General features: G+C 40.4%; 1 protein-coding gene across 2 annotated transcripts in view; it reads left to right on the top strand.

The window, feature by feature from the left end:
- Nucleotides 1-17394, top strand: part of MAMDC2 (MAM domain containing 2) — a 185173-nt gene that overhangs the window by 161845 nt on the left and 5934 nt on the right. For both annotated transcript variants that reach the window (XR_011649388.1, XM_058301686.2), the window contains exon 12: nucleotides 15741-16000. Coding sequence is in view for 1 of the 2 variants with exons in the window: in XM_058301686.2 (XP_058157669.1) it covers nucleotides 15741-16000 (260 nt within the window). In the remaining variant the exon portion in view is untranslated. The remainder of the gene's footprint in view (nucleotides 1-15740; nucleotides 16001-17394) is intronic.

Below are 17394 nucleotides of genomic sequence, written 5' to 3'. Positions count from 1 at the left end.
GTGATTGGCTGCATGACTTGCCTACGGAGACGAATCGGCATATTCAAAAACCTCCCAGTCACGCCCGAACCGGGCAGTTTCCCCGGAAAATAATTTACTCATGAGAGTAAGTTTACTTCTTTGATTACTGTGTCATCAGGAAGCAATGCAGTGCATTTCTAGAGTAAGCATTTCTTCAGAATCGTCTTGTTGGTAGTAAAGAAACCACAGCCCAAGATCCTTTTTGAATGCAATGTATACTGTGAGACTTTCGGAGGCTACACCTCCGAAATTGTAGACTGAGTTCTACCTTTTCACTTCCCATCCTTAAAGCCTGTCATCCCACACTTGGAAGGACTTACATAGGAAGGAAAGAAGGGAGACCCTACAAAGTTATTTATAGACTACTTCATTAGCCAATCAGTAAAAACAGGACCAAATGGAAAAAGAGGCTCAGAAAAGCTAAAATATAGATAGGTCAGTTTATTGCATGACTATCAGAAAATCAGTACATCATCATAGATAGAAATTCCTGGGGAGCTATAGCTCCTGGCTTATTAACACAAGCCGATAAACCTTTACAAATTCTAAGGGGTAGCATGGCATAGTCTAGTGGAAAGACCACTGGATAAACAGAGAGCTGACTCTGCCACTTGTTGCTTGCATGCCTGCGCACAGTTACATAATTTCTCAAAGCCTCAGTTTCCTCACATGTAAAATAAAGATAATAGATGCCCTGCTAGTCTCTTGGGGTTTCTGTGATGACTGATAATATATTTGTGAAAAGGCTTGCTAATGTATAAGCTCCATTCAAAGGAATGGTATAATTATTTTCACAATTAACAATCTCTTACAAAACCTGATGTTTCTCTCTAGGGTATTTTCCTGGACTTGTTGTTTTGTGTCATTTGTGCTTTTCTAAAGTAGAAAACCGTGGTCTATGACTGCAAACACAATGACTTGGTAGAAATCAGAAAGTTTGGTAGAAATCTTAAACCAATATTTCCCTAATTGTATTACGTATGCTACCAGGTAATTCAAGTGGTAAATGGATGAATATTTTAAAAATTTGATGGTAACATCCCAGTATGAGAGAACTATTTAACCAGTTCATCAAAACCGTTATTTTACAGATGTACAGATAGTTTTGAGTTGTCTTTTCATACTCTATATTAAGTTTCCTACTTGAATGTATTTAAGTAATAAGATATCCATTTTTAAAATAAGTGAACAGTGGTACAGTTAGTATGTAGATAGGCAAAAAAAAAGTCATGAAAATGATATCTGCATGACTAAAGTTTGAAAAACACTGATTCAGACAATTCCCAAGTCATTCTAGTAGAACAACAGTAAAGATAAAAATATATACATATAATCCCATCATTTGATCATTTGGCTCCTTATTTAATAAAATAATGAAATCATTTGCAACAAAAGGAATTGTGATTTGCATGGAGGTGTGATGATGCAGGATTTGTGGCCCCATTACCTGCTATGGTCTACTGGAATAGCTCTAGCTTCTAGAATCAGGATGTTTCCTGATAGGGATGCTGCTTAATTACAAAATAATACAGACAAGTCTTAACAAAGTTCCCAGGGCTTTATTGGCCATTGTAATTGTATTAATATTTATATGATTCTGTGCTGTCATGCTGTCAGGCTGCTTTGTCAACAGTTGGTCTAGTTCCCCTGGAGTTTACAGGAATTTTTTGGCCAAAAGTTAGTGGAAAAAAATAAAGCAACAGATAAATATCCAGTTTGGTGAGAAAATTTCAATTGTAACATTTTCTAGCCAAATTGGCCCATCACTGAAGAGATTAGAAGTCATCCAGCTCTCCTCCCCACCCCCTATTCCAGAAAAGCAGCTGTTCATAATTTTCTTAACAATATCCAGAGAAAGAGACATTGCCACTTTCTTTTGCAGTAAAGTTCAATGTTTGAATAAAGTTCCCTTATTCCTGGCAATCACATTACCTTCCAACATGCTACTAAGTAGATATTGAGTCTTTTTCATTTCAAAGAACTGTTCCTTCTTGTGTGATAGAAATATCAACAATATATTAAAATAAATTATTTATAAAAACATGCTGTTAGACAAAAGAAAATTAAAACAGTATGTTTAATGTGTTCATTTCATAGCAGACTTTTAACAGCAGTATATTTCAAGTCTTTGTCTTTCAAGATTTTTGGGAGCTGATATCCAGATGCAAGAATGCTACCCACCTCGTCTGTAACCATCTGAGGAATAAGTTCTAGATGATAAAATCTCCCATGTCCTTAAATCTTTCCGTAATTTATCACCCTAGTCTCTGATACTGCCAGCTCCTATTTACACAGAGGAGGTATCTATCTATAAATCATTTTAAAAGATTGTAAAGAGCAGTTTTCAAGAGACATGTTGCAGTTCTTTCCAAAGCATGGATCTTATTTTCCTCTGATTGGTATGGATCCTCTTCTAGCTTAATAAACGCAGCTCAAGGGCCCACACAGGCCACTCAGCTACTTCCCAGCCCTGGTTGAAATGGAATCATGAAATGAGAAGTACAGCTGCTCTACAAAAATCAAAATCACGAATATGCTATGGGTCTCAATACATCACAGTTGTGCGTAAAGAACAGATGAGTCCTGATCTCCCAGAAGACCCAGTGAGACCTGGTCTTGAATGTTAAACAATGACCCACAGAGGGAAAGTAATTTGTTTTCTCCAGTTCATAATCCCTTCCACAGACTGGAATCCTTTGTGTGCAGGGATCTGTGAGCAGGGCTGGGGCTTCACCACTGGGGCTTCTTGGCTCCCATCCAGAGCTTTTGTTTGCTGAGACAGATGGAGTTTGGAGCTGTAATGTGGCAAAGCTTGTCAACACAGGGCTTTTCTCTGCTTTCCAAGCACACAGGAGGCAGAGGTGGTTCTCCACGAAGCTCTGATCTTTTCTGGAAAAACAAGAAGAAAAACATCTATTCAGAGTCAAGAGGAATAGTTGGTCTGTACATCAGGAGGGCAAAACTGATCAGTTGACAAATTCATTAAAATTGCTTTTAGGTATAAACAGACGTGAGGCTAGATTGGTATTGCCTTAGGGATATATACGTGTGTGTGCTTAAAGTAGAGACTGTTTCCTAAAGGATTTTTGGAAAGGCCAAAATTATTCATGAAAAGTAGACTGCTGAGCACAGTTTTGCTTACATTCCCTAGGTTGTTACTCCTCTTTAAAAAGCAGGTCAAACAGCTTAGGAGATTTCCTTCTACATTTCACAGTACTAAACACAAAGCTCTCTGGAATGAGAAACCTTAGGTAATCACTTCAGGCTGATACCTGAGACCCAGATGTGCATGAGTTGAAGGCACACTAAACTTCAGGAGTCATGTCAATGGAGCTGTGTGTGGTTGAAAGAACAAGGAGGTAGGGAGGAAGAAGCTGTGCAGGTCATCAATAATTTAATTACGACACCACCCTGTCAGGAAGAGCCTGGCAAACAGAGTTACGCTTCGTCCATTTTCGGCTACATGAATTAGCACATACCTAGAAGGGGAATTGTGTTAGACTATCCTAGAGGTAATTGTTTTCCCCTCTCCAGTGACCTCAGACTAATCCTGGCCAGGATTCTTACTGGTTATCACTAGGAATGCACAACTATGACCATTATAGAAATGACAATTAAAAAAAGAAAAGAAAAGAAAAGAAAGGGTTCCTTTCATTGGTGAATGTGCAGAAACCTCAGTGCCTCTTTTTTTCTTTTTTAAATAATTTTAAAGCCCTTTGACCTCAGTGCCTCTTAAAGTAGCAATTTTATTACCAGTAAAAAATGAAAGTAACAAAGTTAAAGAATTGTCTTATTCACATCCACTTAAAAATATACATCAAATGATGTGCAACTAGTTTGAGAACATTTGTTTTGATAAGATATTTTTTTAAAGATTTATTTATTAATTTCTAACCACCACCACCCCCACCCCCCCCCCCCCGCCCATTCGCTGTGTGTTCTTCTGTGTCTGCTTGTATTCTCATTAGGCTCTGGGAACTGATCCTGGGACCTTCTGGAGTGGGAGAGAGGCAATCATTCTCTTACGCTACCTCAGCTCCCTGGTCTGCTCTCTTTTATTGTCTCTCCTCTGTGTCTCTTTTTGTTGCGTCATCTTGCTGCATCAGCTCTCTGCGTTGGTCTGCACTCCTGCGCAGGGCGGCACTCCATGTGGGCTGGCACTTCACGTGGGTCAGCTCACTGCATGGGTCAGCTTGCCTTCATCAGGAGCCCCTGGATATTGAACCCTGGACCTCCCATATGGTAGACAGGAACCCAATTGCTTGAAGCACATCTGCTACCCTTGATAAGATTTTAATTTTATCAAAATTTGGATTGTTCTAGTTTTGCCTTAGGACTCTCATTGCCAAGAACTTCACTGAATTAGAGTGGCCTTGGTGGAGCCATGTGCTCTGGAAATGGTCCAACTGGCATGTGCTTTAGAGCTGTGGAAGAAAATGCACGCATGCATTCATTCAACAAGTATTTATTGAGCACCTACTATGTTTAAGATTCTGTTCTAGAAACTGGGGACATGGCAGTAAACTAACAGGGAAAAATCTCCACCCTTGTGCATTTTAGAAGAGGGAAAAGGAGAAGCATAATGTTTTAGTTTCCTAGGCTGCTTAAAGCAGATACTGTGAAATGTGTCAGCTTAAACAATGGGAATTTATTAGCTTACAGTTGAAACCATGTAAATGTCCAAATCAAAGCATCATCTAGATGAAGCTTTCTTCCCATAGACCAGCTGCCAGTGATCCTTGGCTCCTCTGCCACATGGCCAGGCATATGGTAGCATCTGCTGGCCTCTCCCTTCTTTTCCAGGTTTTGTTGATTTCAGCTTCTTGCTTCTGTGGCTTTCTCTCTCTTTCTCTCTCTCTGTATCTATCTTTATCTATCTATCTATCTATCTATCTATCTATCTATCTATCTATCTATCTATCTATCATCTATCTATCTCCATACTGTTTATAAAGGACTCCAGTAAAAGGTGTAAGAACCATCCTGAAAAAGATGGGTCATATCTTAACTGAAGTAGCCTCAGAAGGTCCTACTTTCAATGTGTTTACACCCACAGGAATGGATTCGATTTAAGAACATGTTTTTCTGGGGTACATACAGCTTCAAGCCACCAAATGTAATAAATAAGAAAATTATATAGGGAAGTAGACATGACTCAAGCAGTTGGGTGCCTGCCTTCCACAGGGGAGGTCCCAGATTAGTTCTCAGTGCCTCCTAAAGAAGATGAGCAAGAGAGTGAGCTGATACAACAGGCTGACAGGGCAAGCTGACACAACAAAATGACACAATAAGATGAGGCAACAAGATGAAGCAATAAGATGACACAATGAGGAGACACAAAGAGGAAACACAATGAGACACAACAAGCAGGGAGTAGAGGTGGCTCAAGCAATTGAGTTCGGTTCCCGGATTCAGTTCCTTGCGCCTCCTAAAAAGAAGACAAGCAGACACAGAGAGCACACAATGAATAGGCAGAAAGCAGACAGCAAACACAAACAATGAGGGGGGAGAAATAAATAAAATAAATCTTTAAAAAAAGTGTACAGCATGTTAAGAGCTAATTAAATACTATGGGCAACATAATAAAATAGCATGTAGGGAAGAAGGGTGCCAGAAGAGGGGAATCACCATTTGAAATGATGTAGTCAGAGTAAACCCAACAGAATAGGTAATATATGAGCAAAGACCTGAAGGGGATGAGAGGGTGAGACCTGTGGATAGCTATCTAGGGGGGAAAGCTCTTCCACGTAGAGGTATCAGCATGTGCAAAGGCACTGAGGGGGCAGTATACCTACCATATTCCAGAAGCAGCAGAGTGGCCATGTGGCTAAGCAACACAGAGGGAGTAAGGAGAAAGGTAGTAGGACAGGGAGGAGTAAGAAAAATAAGGAAATAGGAGGGAGAATATATAGAAGCTTAAAGCAATTGTAAGGACTGAGCCAAAGGTTTTTTTTTTGTTTTCAGGAGGCACTGGGGATTGGACCAGGATCTTGTGCATGGGAAGCAGGTGCTCAAGCACTGAGCTACACCTGCTCTCCCAATGAACAGAGGAGGAATAAGATTTGACTTTCATTTTAGAATGATTGCTGAGGTTGCTGTGTCAAGATTAGATTGTAGGGAACCAGGGTAAATCCAGGTGAGAAATGATAGTGGCTTGGACAAGGGTGGAAGCAATGGAGATACGGAGAAGAAAAGTGACAGGATTCTGTATATATTTTGAAGGAAGAGCCTACTGTAATTCCTGACAAGCTGGATGTGGAAAATGAGAATAGCAGAGGAATGGGGGACAACTCCCAGCTTTGGGGCCTGGGAACACCACTGCCATATTTCCATGCAGACTAATCCTTCTTCTACCTGAAACTAGCATATTAAAAAAAATTTTTTTTCAGGAGAAAAAACAGAAATGGAGAGGCAATTAAAAATGTTATATAAATATATTTTCAGGATTAAAAGAAGTGACACAAAAAATTTCAAGGAAGGAGGTAGGACAGGAAACTGATCATTGAATATGGGTCACATGCAGGCATGTCACACATGTTATGTAATCCTCATAACCCTGTAGGACAAGTATATTAACCCTTATTTTAAAGTGATGAAGTTCAAGTTAAGTTCAGCAAGGATAATTAATAGTAGGATTGCACAGAGAGCAATTAGAGCCAAAATCTGAACCCATACCTGCCTGACTATAAAACCTATGCTCACTCCCCTAAACCAGTGTCTGGAGGGTACAAAATATTGTTCATGAATTAGGAGGAGAAATTCTTGCGTTAATCACCAAATCAGTGGCATAATACTGGTGTATTAATCATCTCCTATATACTAAACAGAATTGTAAATCATTAAATTAAAAGAGCTATTTTTTAAAATTATTTATTTATTTTTTAAAAATTACATTCAAAAAATATGAGGTCCCATTCAACCCCCCCGCCCCCACCCCCCTCTCCCCCCACAGCAACACTCTCTCCCATCATCGTGACACATCCATTGCACCTGGTAAGTACATCTCTGAGCATCACTGCACCCCTAGTCAATGGTCCACATCATAGCCCACATTCTCCCATGTTCCATCCAGTGGGCCCTGGGGGGATCTACAATGTCCCGTAATTGTCCGTGAAGCACCACCCAGGACATCTCCTCATCCCGACAACGCCTCCACATCTCATCTCTTCCTCCCATTCCCCAAACCCAGCAGCCACCATGGCTACCCTTCCCACACCCATTCCACATTTTCTCTGTGGACATTGGGTTGGTTGTGTCCCTTGCACATCTATGTCAAGTGGGGGCTTAGATTCCACATGGATACTGGATGTACTCCTCCTGCTTTCAGTTGTAGACACTCTAGGCTCCATGGTGTGGTGGTTGACCTTCTTCAACTCGATGTTAGCTGAGTGGGGTAAGTCCAATAAATCAAAGTGTAGGAGCTGAAGTCTGTTGAGGCTCTGGGCCTGGGTGTCATATTATCAGTCCAGAGATTCAAAACCCCTAAATATATCTAAAACCCCAGCTCCAACTACAATTCCATTAAAGTAGCATGCAAGTCTTGTGAAAAGAGATCCCCTCTGAGTCCAATTCCATCACTCAGAAACACCAGCTCCAAAGAAGGGCCATCTGCCATGGCAGTGAACCCCATCTGCCGTGACCATAGGACCCGTGGATCTCTTTATCCCTCAAAAGAACCAATACCTGGGATTGTATCTACTTTGTCTCTCAGACTCTGCTCAGTTGTGCATAAGGGCATTCCTTCTGACAACCTCCAGACTCTTTTTTAGAGACTCATAGCCTTATATTCTCATTTCTCCTTTCCATTTCCCCCTTACATTAGGTCAAACAGCATTTTGAAGTCATGTTATTATATGTAGACAGGGATATTCTGCTGATCCGTGTTGAACCTTTAATTCAAGGTCCTTTTCTAGTTGCATCTTCAGCTGATATGTGGTAGTGATCCCTCGGTGCCAGGGAGGCTCATCCCCGGGTGTCATGTCCCACGCTGGGGGGAATGCACTGCATCTACATGCTGAGTTTGGCTGTGAGAGTGGCCAAATTTGAGTAACATGAAGGCTGTCAGGAGGAAACTCCCAGGCACAGTGCTACTCTAGGCCTTATTCTTATTGCAGGTGTATAGGCTCAAAAGCATAGCCATAAGTATCAGGAGCCCACTGTTGGGCCCTCCTTCCTTCCTGGTTCTTGCTGTTGCACCTGGGGGACTGCCGCTGCTCCCCCAGGGTCCACGACAGTGGCCCCCCGGCCAGGGGCCCAGTACCCCCCCCAGCTATTGTTTTTAATTGTTTCCACTATGAGTTTATCTAGACATTACTATATACCCTGGGCATATGCCCTGTATAACACTCCCTGTCAACCATATATATCCTGTCAATAACACCCTATATCAGTATTCCTCCGCTGCCATTGTTGAACCACTCTGTGATCCAAAACTTCCTGTAAAGTCAATCCCAACATAATGTCAGCTTCACAAGAGTCTTAGATCACCGAAATTCATATATACAATATACAGTACTTCCCCAGATTCACCATAAAACCTTTTCCCTTCCACAGCGATAATCACTTAACTTGTTCGTATCATATTTCCTGAAACTGATGTACAGATTCCGAGACAATAGCTTTCAAACAAGATGACATCTGTGCTTACTATGTGGTCCATACTTTAGGTTGTACAGTTTTCTAACTTTTTTAGTTATCCTATGTTTTGCCTTATGGTTTACATTATTAGTCTGTCGTCCCCTAAATGTTTTTGGAATAATATTACATGTTTTATATTCATCTTTGTGTACTCTCACAAAACTCCTCTCTTGCCCCCATATTTACCTTGTTTCCATCCATTCCACATCCATTTTCCCCTCCCCTTGGGGCCCACAACGCCAGCCAATCTCGATTTCCCGAGAGGCCATGTCCAGAGATACTTGCAGCAGTATTCAGGGCCTGACTTTCTCAACTGCCCTAATGCCCTGGGAGCCATACTTTCTCACTAGAGATACAGTTCTCTCTATTTGACGGCATTAGTCCTCCCTGGGATGTGGGTCTACCCCACCTCTCACTTCTTGGGTCTCTTCCCAATGGTACAACCCACCTTGGCAAAATGAGCCTTCAGCTATTCGCCCTGAGTCTGTCCCGCATCAGACCATACCCCCTGAGCATCCTAAACAGGTAACCCTCCTACTTATACTTTGATACGATTTTCTCAACATTTTGTTCTCAATGAACACCTGACGCTCTCCCATGTTCGTATGTTGCCCCTCCCTCCCCCCAATTTTTGGACAATATTACCCCTCTGCCCATCCCCAGCCCCCCTCAAACCCACAAAGCCCCACCCGAAGGTAACCCCTTGCCCCCATTTTGTCCCTTTGTGCTCATACTTACCTCCAGCTCATCACAGATTCTACCCCTACAGATGTTAACTCACATCCTTCCTCCACCCCCCGATTTCCTGTAAGCCTCTTTTCCGGTGTCTAGCTCTCTGAGGCAGTTTGCTTATTTCATATCATTGAGGTCATGCAGTATTTGTCCTTCAATGCCTGGGTTGCTTCACTCAACATAAGATTCTCAAGGTTCATCCATGTTATCACGTGTGATTGTAGTGTATTTTTTCTAACAGCCGAGTAGTATTCCATTGTGTGTATATACCACATTTTATTGATCCACTCGTCTGTTGATGGACATTTGGGTTGATTCCAACTTTTGGCGATAGTAAACAATGCTGCTATGAACATTGGTGTACATATATCTGTTTGTGTCCTTTTTTTCAGTTCTGATGGGTATATACCCAGCAGTGGTATTACTGGGTCATATGGCAAATCTATGGTTAGTTTTTTGAGAAACCGCCAAACTGTCCTCCAGAATGGTTGGATCCTTCTGCATTCCCACCAGCAGTGGATGAGTGTTCCCATTTCTTCACATCCTCTCCAGCATTTGTATTCTTCTGTTTTTTTCATAGCTGCCAATCTTATGGGAGTAAGATGGTATCTCATTGCAGTTTTGATTTGCATTTCCCTGATAGCTAGAGATTTGGAACATTTTTTCATGTGCTTTTTAGCCATTTGTATTTCTTCTTTGGAGAATTGTCTGTTTAAATCTTTTTCCCATTTTTTAAATGGGTTGTTTATCTTTTTGTTTTCAAGATTTATGAGTTCTTTATATATGCAAGTTACAAGCCTCTTATCAGATATATGGTTGCGAAATATTTTCTTCCACTGTGTGGGTTCCCTTTTTACTTTCTTGACAAACTCCTTTGAGGTGCAGAAGGCTTTAATTTTGAGGAAGTCCCATTTATCTATTTGTTCTTTTGCTGCTTGTGCTTTTGGTGTGAAGTTCATAAAGCCATTTCCTATTACAAGGTCCTGTAGATGTTTCCCTACACTTCTTTCCAAGATCTTTATGGTCTTGGCTCTTATATTTAGGTCTTTGATACATCTTGAGTTGATCTTTGTATAAGGTGTGAGATGGTAATCTGCTTTCATTCTTCTACATATGGCTATCCAGTTCTCCAGGCACCATTTGTTGAATAGGCCATTCTCTCCCAGTTGAGAGGGTTTGGTGGCTTTATCGAATATTATATGGCTATATACCTGAGGCTCTATATCTGAACTTTCAATTCGATTCCATTGGTCTGTGTGTCTCTCCTTATGCCAATACCATGCTGTTTTCACTACTGTAGCTTTGTAGTATGTTTTGAAGTCAGGAAGTGTGATTCCTCCTATTTCGTTTTTCTTTTTCAATATGTCTTTGGCTATTCGGGGCCTCTTTCCTTTCCAAATAAATTTCATAGTTAGTTTTTCTAGTTCCTTAAAGAAGGCTGTGTTGATTTTTATTGGGATTGCATTGAATGTGTAGATCAGTTTTGGTAGGATAGACATCTTAATAATATTCAGTCTTCCTATCCATGAACAAGGAATATTCTTCCATTTATTTAGGTCTTCTTTGATTTCCTTGAACAGTTTTGTATAGTTCTCGGTGTATAAGTTTTTTACCTCTTTAGTTAAATTTATTCCTAAGTATTTGATTTTTTTATTTACTATTGTGAATGGTATTTGTTTCTTGATTTCCTCCTGATCTTGCTCATTATTGGTGTACAGAAATGCTACTGATTTTTGCGCATTGATCTTATAACCTGCGACTTTACTAAACTCATTTATGAGTTCTAGAAGCTTTGTTGTAGATCTCTCAGGGTTTTCTATGTATAGGATTATGTCATCTGCAAATAATGAAATTTTGACTTCTTCCCTTCCAATTCGAATGCCTTTTATATCTGGTTCTTGCCTCAGTGCTCGTGCAAGTACTTCCAAGACAATGTTAAATAGGAGCAGAGACAATGGGCATCCTTGTCTTGTTCCTGAGTTTAGAGGAAAGGATTGCAGGATTTCGCCATTGTAAACAATGTTGGCTGTAGGTTTTTCATATATACTCTTTATCATGTTCAAAAAATTTCCTTGTATTCCGATCTTTTGGAGTGTTTTTATCAAGAAGGGGTGCTGTATTTTGTCAAATGCCTTTTCTGCATCTATAGATATAATCATGTGGTTTTTTCCCTTCAATCTCTTTATATGGTGTATCACATTAATTGATTTTCTTATGTTGAACCATCCTTGCATACCTGGAATAAATCCCACTTGGTCATGGTGTATAATTCGTTTAATGTGTTGTTGAATACAATTAGCAAGTATTTTGTTAAGTATTTTTGTGTCTAGGTTCATTAGAGAAATTGGTCTGTAATTTTCCTTTCTTGTGGTGTCTTTGTTTGGCTTTGGTACTAGGATAATGTTGGCCTCATAGAAGGAGTTCGGCAATGTTCCTTCTGTTTCGATTTTTTGGAATAGTTTCAACAGGATTGGTGTTAGTTCTTTCCGGAATGTTTTGTAGAATTCACCTGTGAAGCCGTCTGGCCCTGGGCTCTTCTTAGTTGGGAGATTTTTAATGACTGATTCTATCTCTTTGTTTATGATTGGTTTGTTAAGATCCTCAGTTTCTTCTTTCGTCAATATGGGCTGCTTATGTGTTTCTAGGAATTTGTCCATTTCCTCTAAATTGTCATTTTTGTTGGAATATAGTTTTTCAAAGCATACTCTTATGATAGTCTTTATTTCTATGGGATCAGTGGTGATATCACCTTTCTCATTTCTTATTTTGTGTATTTGCATCTTTTCTCTTTTTTCCTTTGTTAGTCTTGCTAAAGGTTTGTCAATTTTGTTGATCTTCTCAAAAAACCAGCTCTTACTCTTGTTTATTTTTTCAAGTGCTTTCTTATTTTCTATTTCATTTAGTTCTGCTCTTATCTTTGTTATTTCCTTCCTTCTTCTTCCTGTTGGGTTACTTTGTTGTTGTTTTTCTAATTCTGTCAAAAGAGCAGTTAGTTCTTCAATTTTTGCTCTTTCTTCTTTTTTGATATGTGAATTTATGGCTATAAATTTCCCTCTCAGTACTGCTTTTGCTGCATCCCATAAATTTTGGTATGTTGTGTTATCATTATCATTTGATTCAAGGTAGTCATTATTTCTTTTGAGATTTCCTCTTTGACCCACTGTTTTTCTAAGAGTGTGCTGTTTAATTTCCAAATTGTGGTGTTAAGTCTGGGCCTCTGTCCCTTGCAAATTTCCAGTTTCACTCCACTGTGATCAGAGATATTGTTTTGTATGATTTCGATCTTTCCGAATTCATTAAGCCTTTCTTTGTGGCCTAGCATATGGTCTATCTTGGAGAATGTTCCATGTGCGCTTGAGAAAAATGTATATCCTGCTGTGTTTGAGTGTAATGATCTATATATGTCTATTAGATCCAGCTCTTCTAGTATACTGTTCAAATGTTTTGTTTCTTTGGTGATTCTCTTTTGAGATGTTCTGTCCAGATTTGATAGTGGTGTATTAAAATCCCCCACTATAATTGTAGATGCATCTATTTTTTCACTTAGTTTTTCCAGCGTTTGTCTCATGTATTTAGAGGCACCTTTGTTAGGAGCATAAATATTTATTATCGTTCGATCTTCTTGACAGATTGTCCCTTTCACTAAAATGTAGTATCCTTCTTTGTCTCTCACAATTGTTTCGCATTTAAAGTCTATTTTGTCTGATATTAATATAGCTACTCCTGCCTTTTTTTGGTTGTTGTTTGCTTGTATGATTGTTTTCCAGCCATTCACTTTCAACCTCCATGAGTCTCTGGGTCTAAGATGTGTCTCTTGTAGACAGCATATAGATGGGTCATATTTCCTTATCCAGTGTCCCAGTCTGAATCTTTTGATAGGTGAGTTTAGTCCATTGACATTCAGTGTTATTACGTTCAGAGAATTATTTGTGGTAGCCATATTTTGGTTGGATTTGTGTTTGTTATATTTTGTTTGTAATATTTTATTTTCCCCTTCTATTTTTGTCTTTTTTGTTGTTCTTACACTCTCCTCCATCTCTGACTGTTCTGTTTTTTCCTTTCTTCCTGCAGAACTCCCTTAAGAATTTCTTGAAGGGGAGGTTTCTTGTTGATATACTCTTTCAGTTTCTGTTTATCTGTGAATATTTTGAACTCTCCATCATTTTTGAATGCTAGTTTAGCTGGATAGAGTATTCTTGGTTGGAAATTTTTTTCCTTTAGTACCTTGACTATATCATACCACTGCCTTCTTGCCTCCATCGTTTCAGATGAGAAATCAGCACTTAATCTTATGGAGCTTCCCTTTTATGTGATGTTTTTCTTTTCTCTTGCTGCTTTTAGAATTTTCTCTTTGTCTTGAGCATTGGATAATTTGACAAGTATGTGTCTTGGGGTGGGCCTGTTGGGGTTTATGACCAGTGGAGTGCGCTGTGCTTCTTGGATATGTACATCTGTCTCTCTCAGTAGATTTGGGAAGTTTTCAGTCATTATTTCCTGCAACACTCCTTCTGACCCCTTTCCCTTCTCTTCTCCTTCTGGAATGCCTATAATGCGTATGTTTGAGCATTTTGCATTATCATTCAGATCCCTAAGTCCTATCTGGATTTTTTCTACCTTTTTATTGACCACTTCTACTATCTGTTTGATTTCCAGTGTACTGTCTTCCACATCACTAATTCTCTGCTCTGCCTCTTCTAGTCTGCTGATATTAGCTGCAAGTGTATTTTTGATTTCTTGAATTGTGTTCATTTCCATCATATCTGTTATTTTTTTATGCATGTCTGCAATTTCCCCTCCAAGTGTTGTCTTCATGTTGTTAACCTCTTTCATTACTTCATCAAATTTGTCGGTGATAAATGTTCTGAGATCTTTCATTGCTTGTGCGAAGATCTGCTCCCCTTCCTGATTTTTAGTTTGTTGATTGGATTCAGCCATGTTTTCCTGATTACTGGTTTGATTTGTATTTTTTTGTTGCTGTCTTGTCATCATTTCTTCTTGACGGGTTTTATCAGTTCCTTAGCTTCTTTGTCTAGTCTTGGAGATTAATTAGCTGCTGTTTTTGCATTAGTGTTATATCTTCTCTTTGTCCCTTTGTTCCTCTTATTCCAATTTCTTATTGCTGGTTAAGTTCACTTTAAAGGAAAGTATTAGTGCTGGGGAAAGGCAATTGTGTAAGGAAGGGAAAAGTGTAAAGTAGTATTGGTGATATATGTTAAAGCAACAATATGAGTTCTGGGAGGATGGAGGTTAGATCGTGTAAATTGTGTAGAGTTATAGTAGTAGGAAAGTACCTATAATGAGGTAGACGACTGAATATGGGAGGAATGTGGTACGTACTAAGAAGCTATTGTTTTCGTAAGAGAGGGAAAGAGAAAAGAGAGGTAATAGTTTCAAGGGCGGATACCAGATGGAAAACTAAACAAAGGTATTAGAAATTAAGAGTTAGACACTTTGTGGGTCAAAGAAAGGGAGGTGTGGGATATAGGAGAGATAGCAGATGGTGGAGGATATCAAGCTGTAGGGGAAAGGGGGTAGTGTAGATAGCCTTAATCTATTCACAGAGAAATGAGGCAGTGGAGGATGAGGAAACCTATCAAATGTGAGGTGTTTCCTGCAGGACCTATTGTATTGTTAAGATAAAATAGAATAAGAAGAAGATCAGGGACAAGAAAGAGAGGATAAAAAAAAAACAAAACAAACATTAAAAACACACACACACACAAAGAACAGAAACCCCGCCGCCGGGCTGGGCCTGGCTCCCCCGGCCGCCACCGCTCGGCCCGCCTCAGCCCCACCCCCCCAGCCGCCCCCCCCAGCCGCCGCTGCTCAGCGCTGGGCCCAGCTTGGCCCCCCGCCGCCACCGGCGCCACTTGGCGCTCGGCCGGCTCCCCCCGCCGCCGCAGTGCCAAACGCCTCGGCCCCGCCTACCCAAGGAGGGAATTCTCCACACATAGCTGGAATGTCCGTATATGATTCATAGACAGATCCTCTCTGTTACCTTCCTTCCCAATCGATGTCCAGACACCTCCGGACCAGTAAAAATCCCGAAACAGCCCGGTCCCAAAGAGTCTCCAACGCTGCCCAGCTGATTCCCCGCAGGAGCTAGTGACCAGGAAGTTCACTCAGCCGCCATCTTGCTCCGTCCCCCAAAAGAGCTATTTTGATGGCCTAATTTTTGTAGCACATTTGTTTTCTACAAATTATAGATATTCTCCAAAATTTATAAAGCCCTTTATTAGAACAGAAGTCAAGTCATCCATGTGCCTTCACTTATTTTCAGGAACAGTGTAAAAGAAGAGAATATAATCTGAGTCCTTTCTAATGGCCCCTGCTTTTGCATTCCTCTCAAGGCTACTACATGTACATTGAGGCCTCCAACATGGTATATGGACAAAAAGCACACCTCTTGTCCAGGCCTCTGCGAGGAGTAACTGGAAAACACTGCCTGACCTTTTTCTACCACATGTATGGAGCAGGGACTGGCCTGTTGAGTGTTTACTTGAAAAGGGAAGACTACAGTGATGAGCACCTCTTATGGAGAAGAAGGGGCGAGCAGAGCATTTCCTGGCTTCGGGCACTGGTTGAATACAGCTGTGAGAGGCAACACCAGGTAAGCCCAAATAACCTAATCTTTTCATGTTCTTTCTTTTTCTTGCTATGAAGAGAATATTTTGTACTTTTTAAGGGTCATAGACTAAATGCAGTATTAGTTGAAGAATAAACATAACCTATCTACATATTACTTGGTCTAAACATGGCATTACATATTTGTTACATACTTGTTACTGCTGTATCTTACACTCATCATCATCCACATGCTTGTAACAGCTTTTTGTTGTAAACCTCAGATTAACCATGTGTGTCGGTCAGAATAAGTTTTTAAAGCCTCTTCCCCCATCACTTATTAATGTGGAAGAAGCAGGAGTCTTGATCCCAAGTCCTGAGTGCTCACATAAACTGGAAAAGACCCCCATCCTAATGCATCCATGAGCAGCAATAGAAAAGAGCCTTTTAAGCTTGAATAGGTGGGACTGAGGAGCTGATCCAATCTAAGGAGCAGCAGTCACCTTCTGAGTGCCACCAATTTTACCAGCCTACCATGAGCCAATGAGTTCCACACAGCTCCGGGGAGACAACTTTTGGAACCCCGACTATTCCTGTAGAATCTTCAGGTGTGAACTCCCACCAAAAGTTCTACTTCCTCCTCATCCTTGCTTCACCTGTGACTGTATCCATCTGGCTGATAATCCTCCTGGATCAGCACCCCTTAACCACTGGCTAGCCGTGGAAGCGGTGACTCAAATAAGTGCTATATTTTGCACCACCCCACAACCAATACTAATATTCTTTGGGCCTAAAAGGAAAGAAATTGCAGACACTCAGGTGGCCCAGTTGCAGGGCCATCTGTGGTGCTGTGTTGTTAATGATCGAATCGGAGGGGGAGGATGTGCTGTTATTATCCAGGAAGGGATGTGGAAAAAACTGTCTAGAAAGTGGCAAAGAATAACTGATAGGCCTAGGAGTGATTCTGATAGTGATTCAATACCTGTTTACAGAAGGAAAGTGGAAAGTGGATTACTAAGGAACTAACCAATATAATTGCTCATCCTTCAGAGACAATAGATCAATTGTGTTCTGCTATCAGGGCAAGCATACTTCTATCCTATTCAAGTAAGACTCAAAGTACAGCTTGAAGGCCAGCAACAAAGGTACCACCTGAAATGCATGTTTGCCTGAAATACAAAATCACCCGAAATCCTCATTTCCAGCCCTTAACTCAGAAGTACAGAATCAGAAACTCTAGAGAAGGGTTCCAGCAGTGTGTTTAAAAAGCCCTCCAGATAATTCTGATCCACACTAAAGAGGAAGAATCTCTATAATCAACCAATCGAATTGGAACCGTTGGGGGTGAGACCTGGGTATCAGTATTTTTTAAAACTCCCAAGTGATGCTGATGTGCAAGTGCTCTAAGAATTGGGTTTTGGGGAACAGAAGACCTCTCAG

This window comes from Dasypus novemcinctus, chromosome 8 (assembly GCF_030445035.2).
Source record: "Dasypus novemcinctus isolate mDasNov1 chromosome 8, mDasNov1.1.hap2, whole genome shotgun sequence".
Lineage (NCBI taxonomy): Eukaryota > Metazoa > Chordata > Mammalia > Cingulata > Dasypodidae > Dasypus > Dasypus novemcinctus.
Note: the sequence above shows the minus strand (reverse complement) of the source record. Positions and strands in the feature narration are given on the sequence as shown.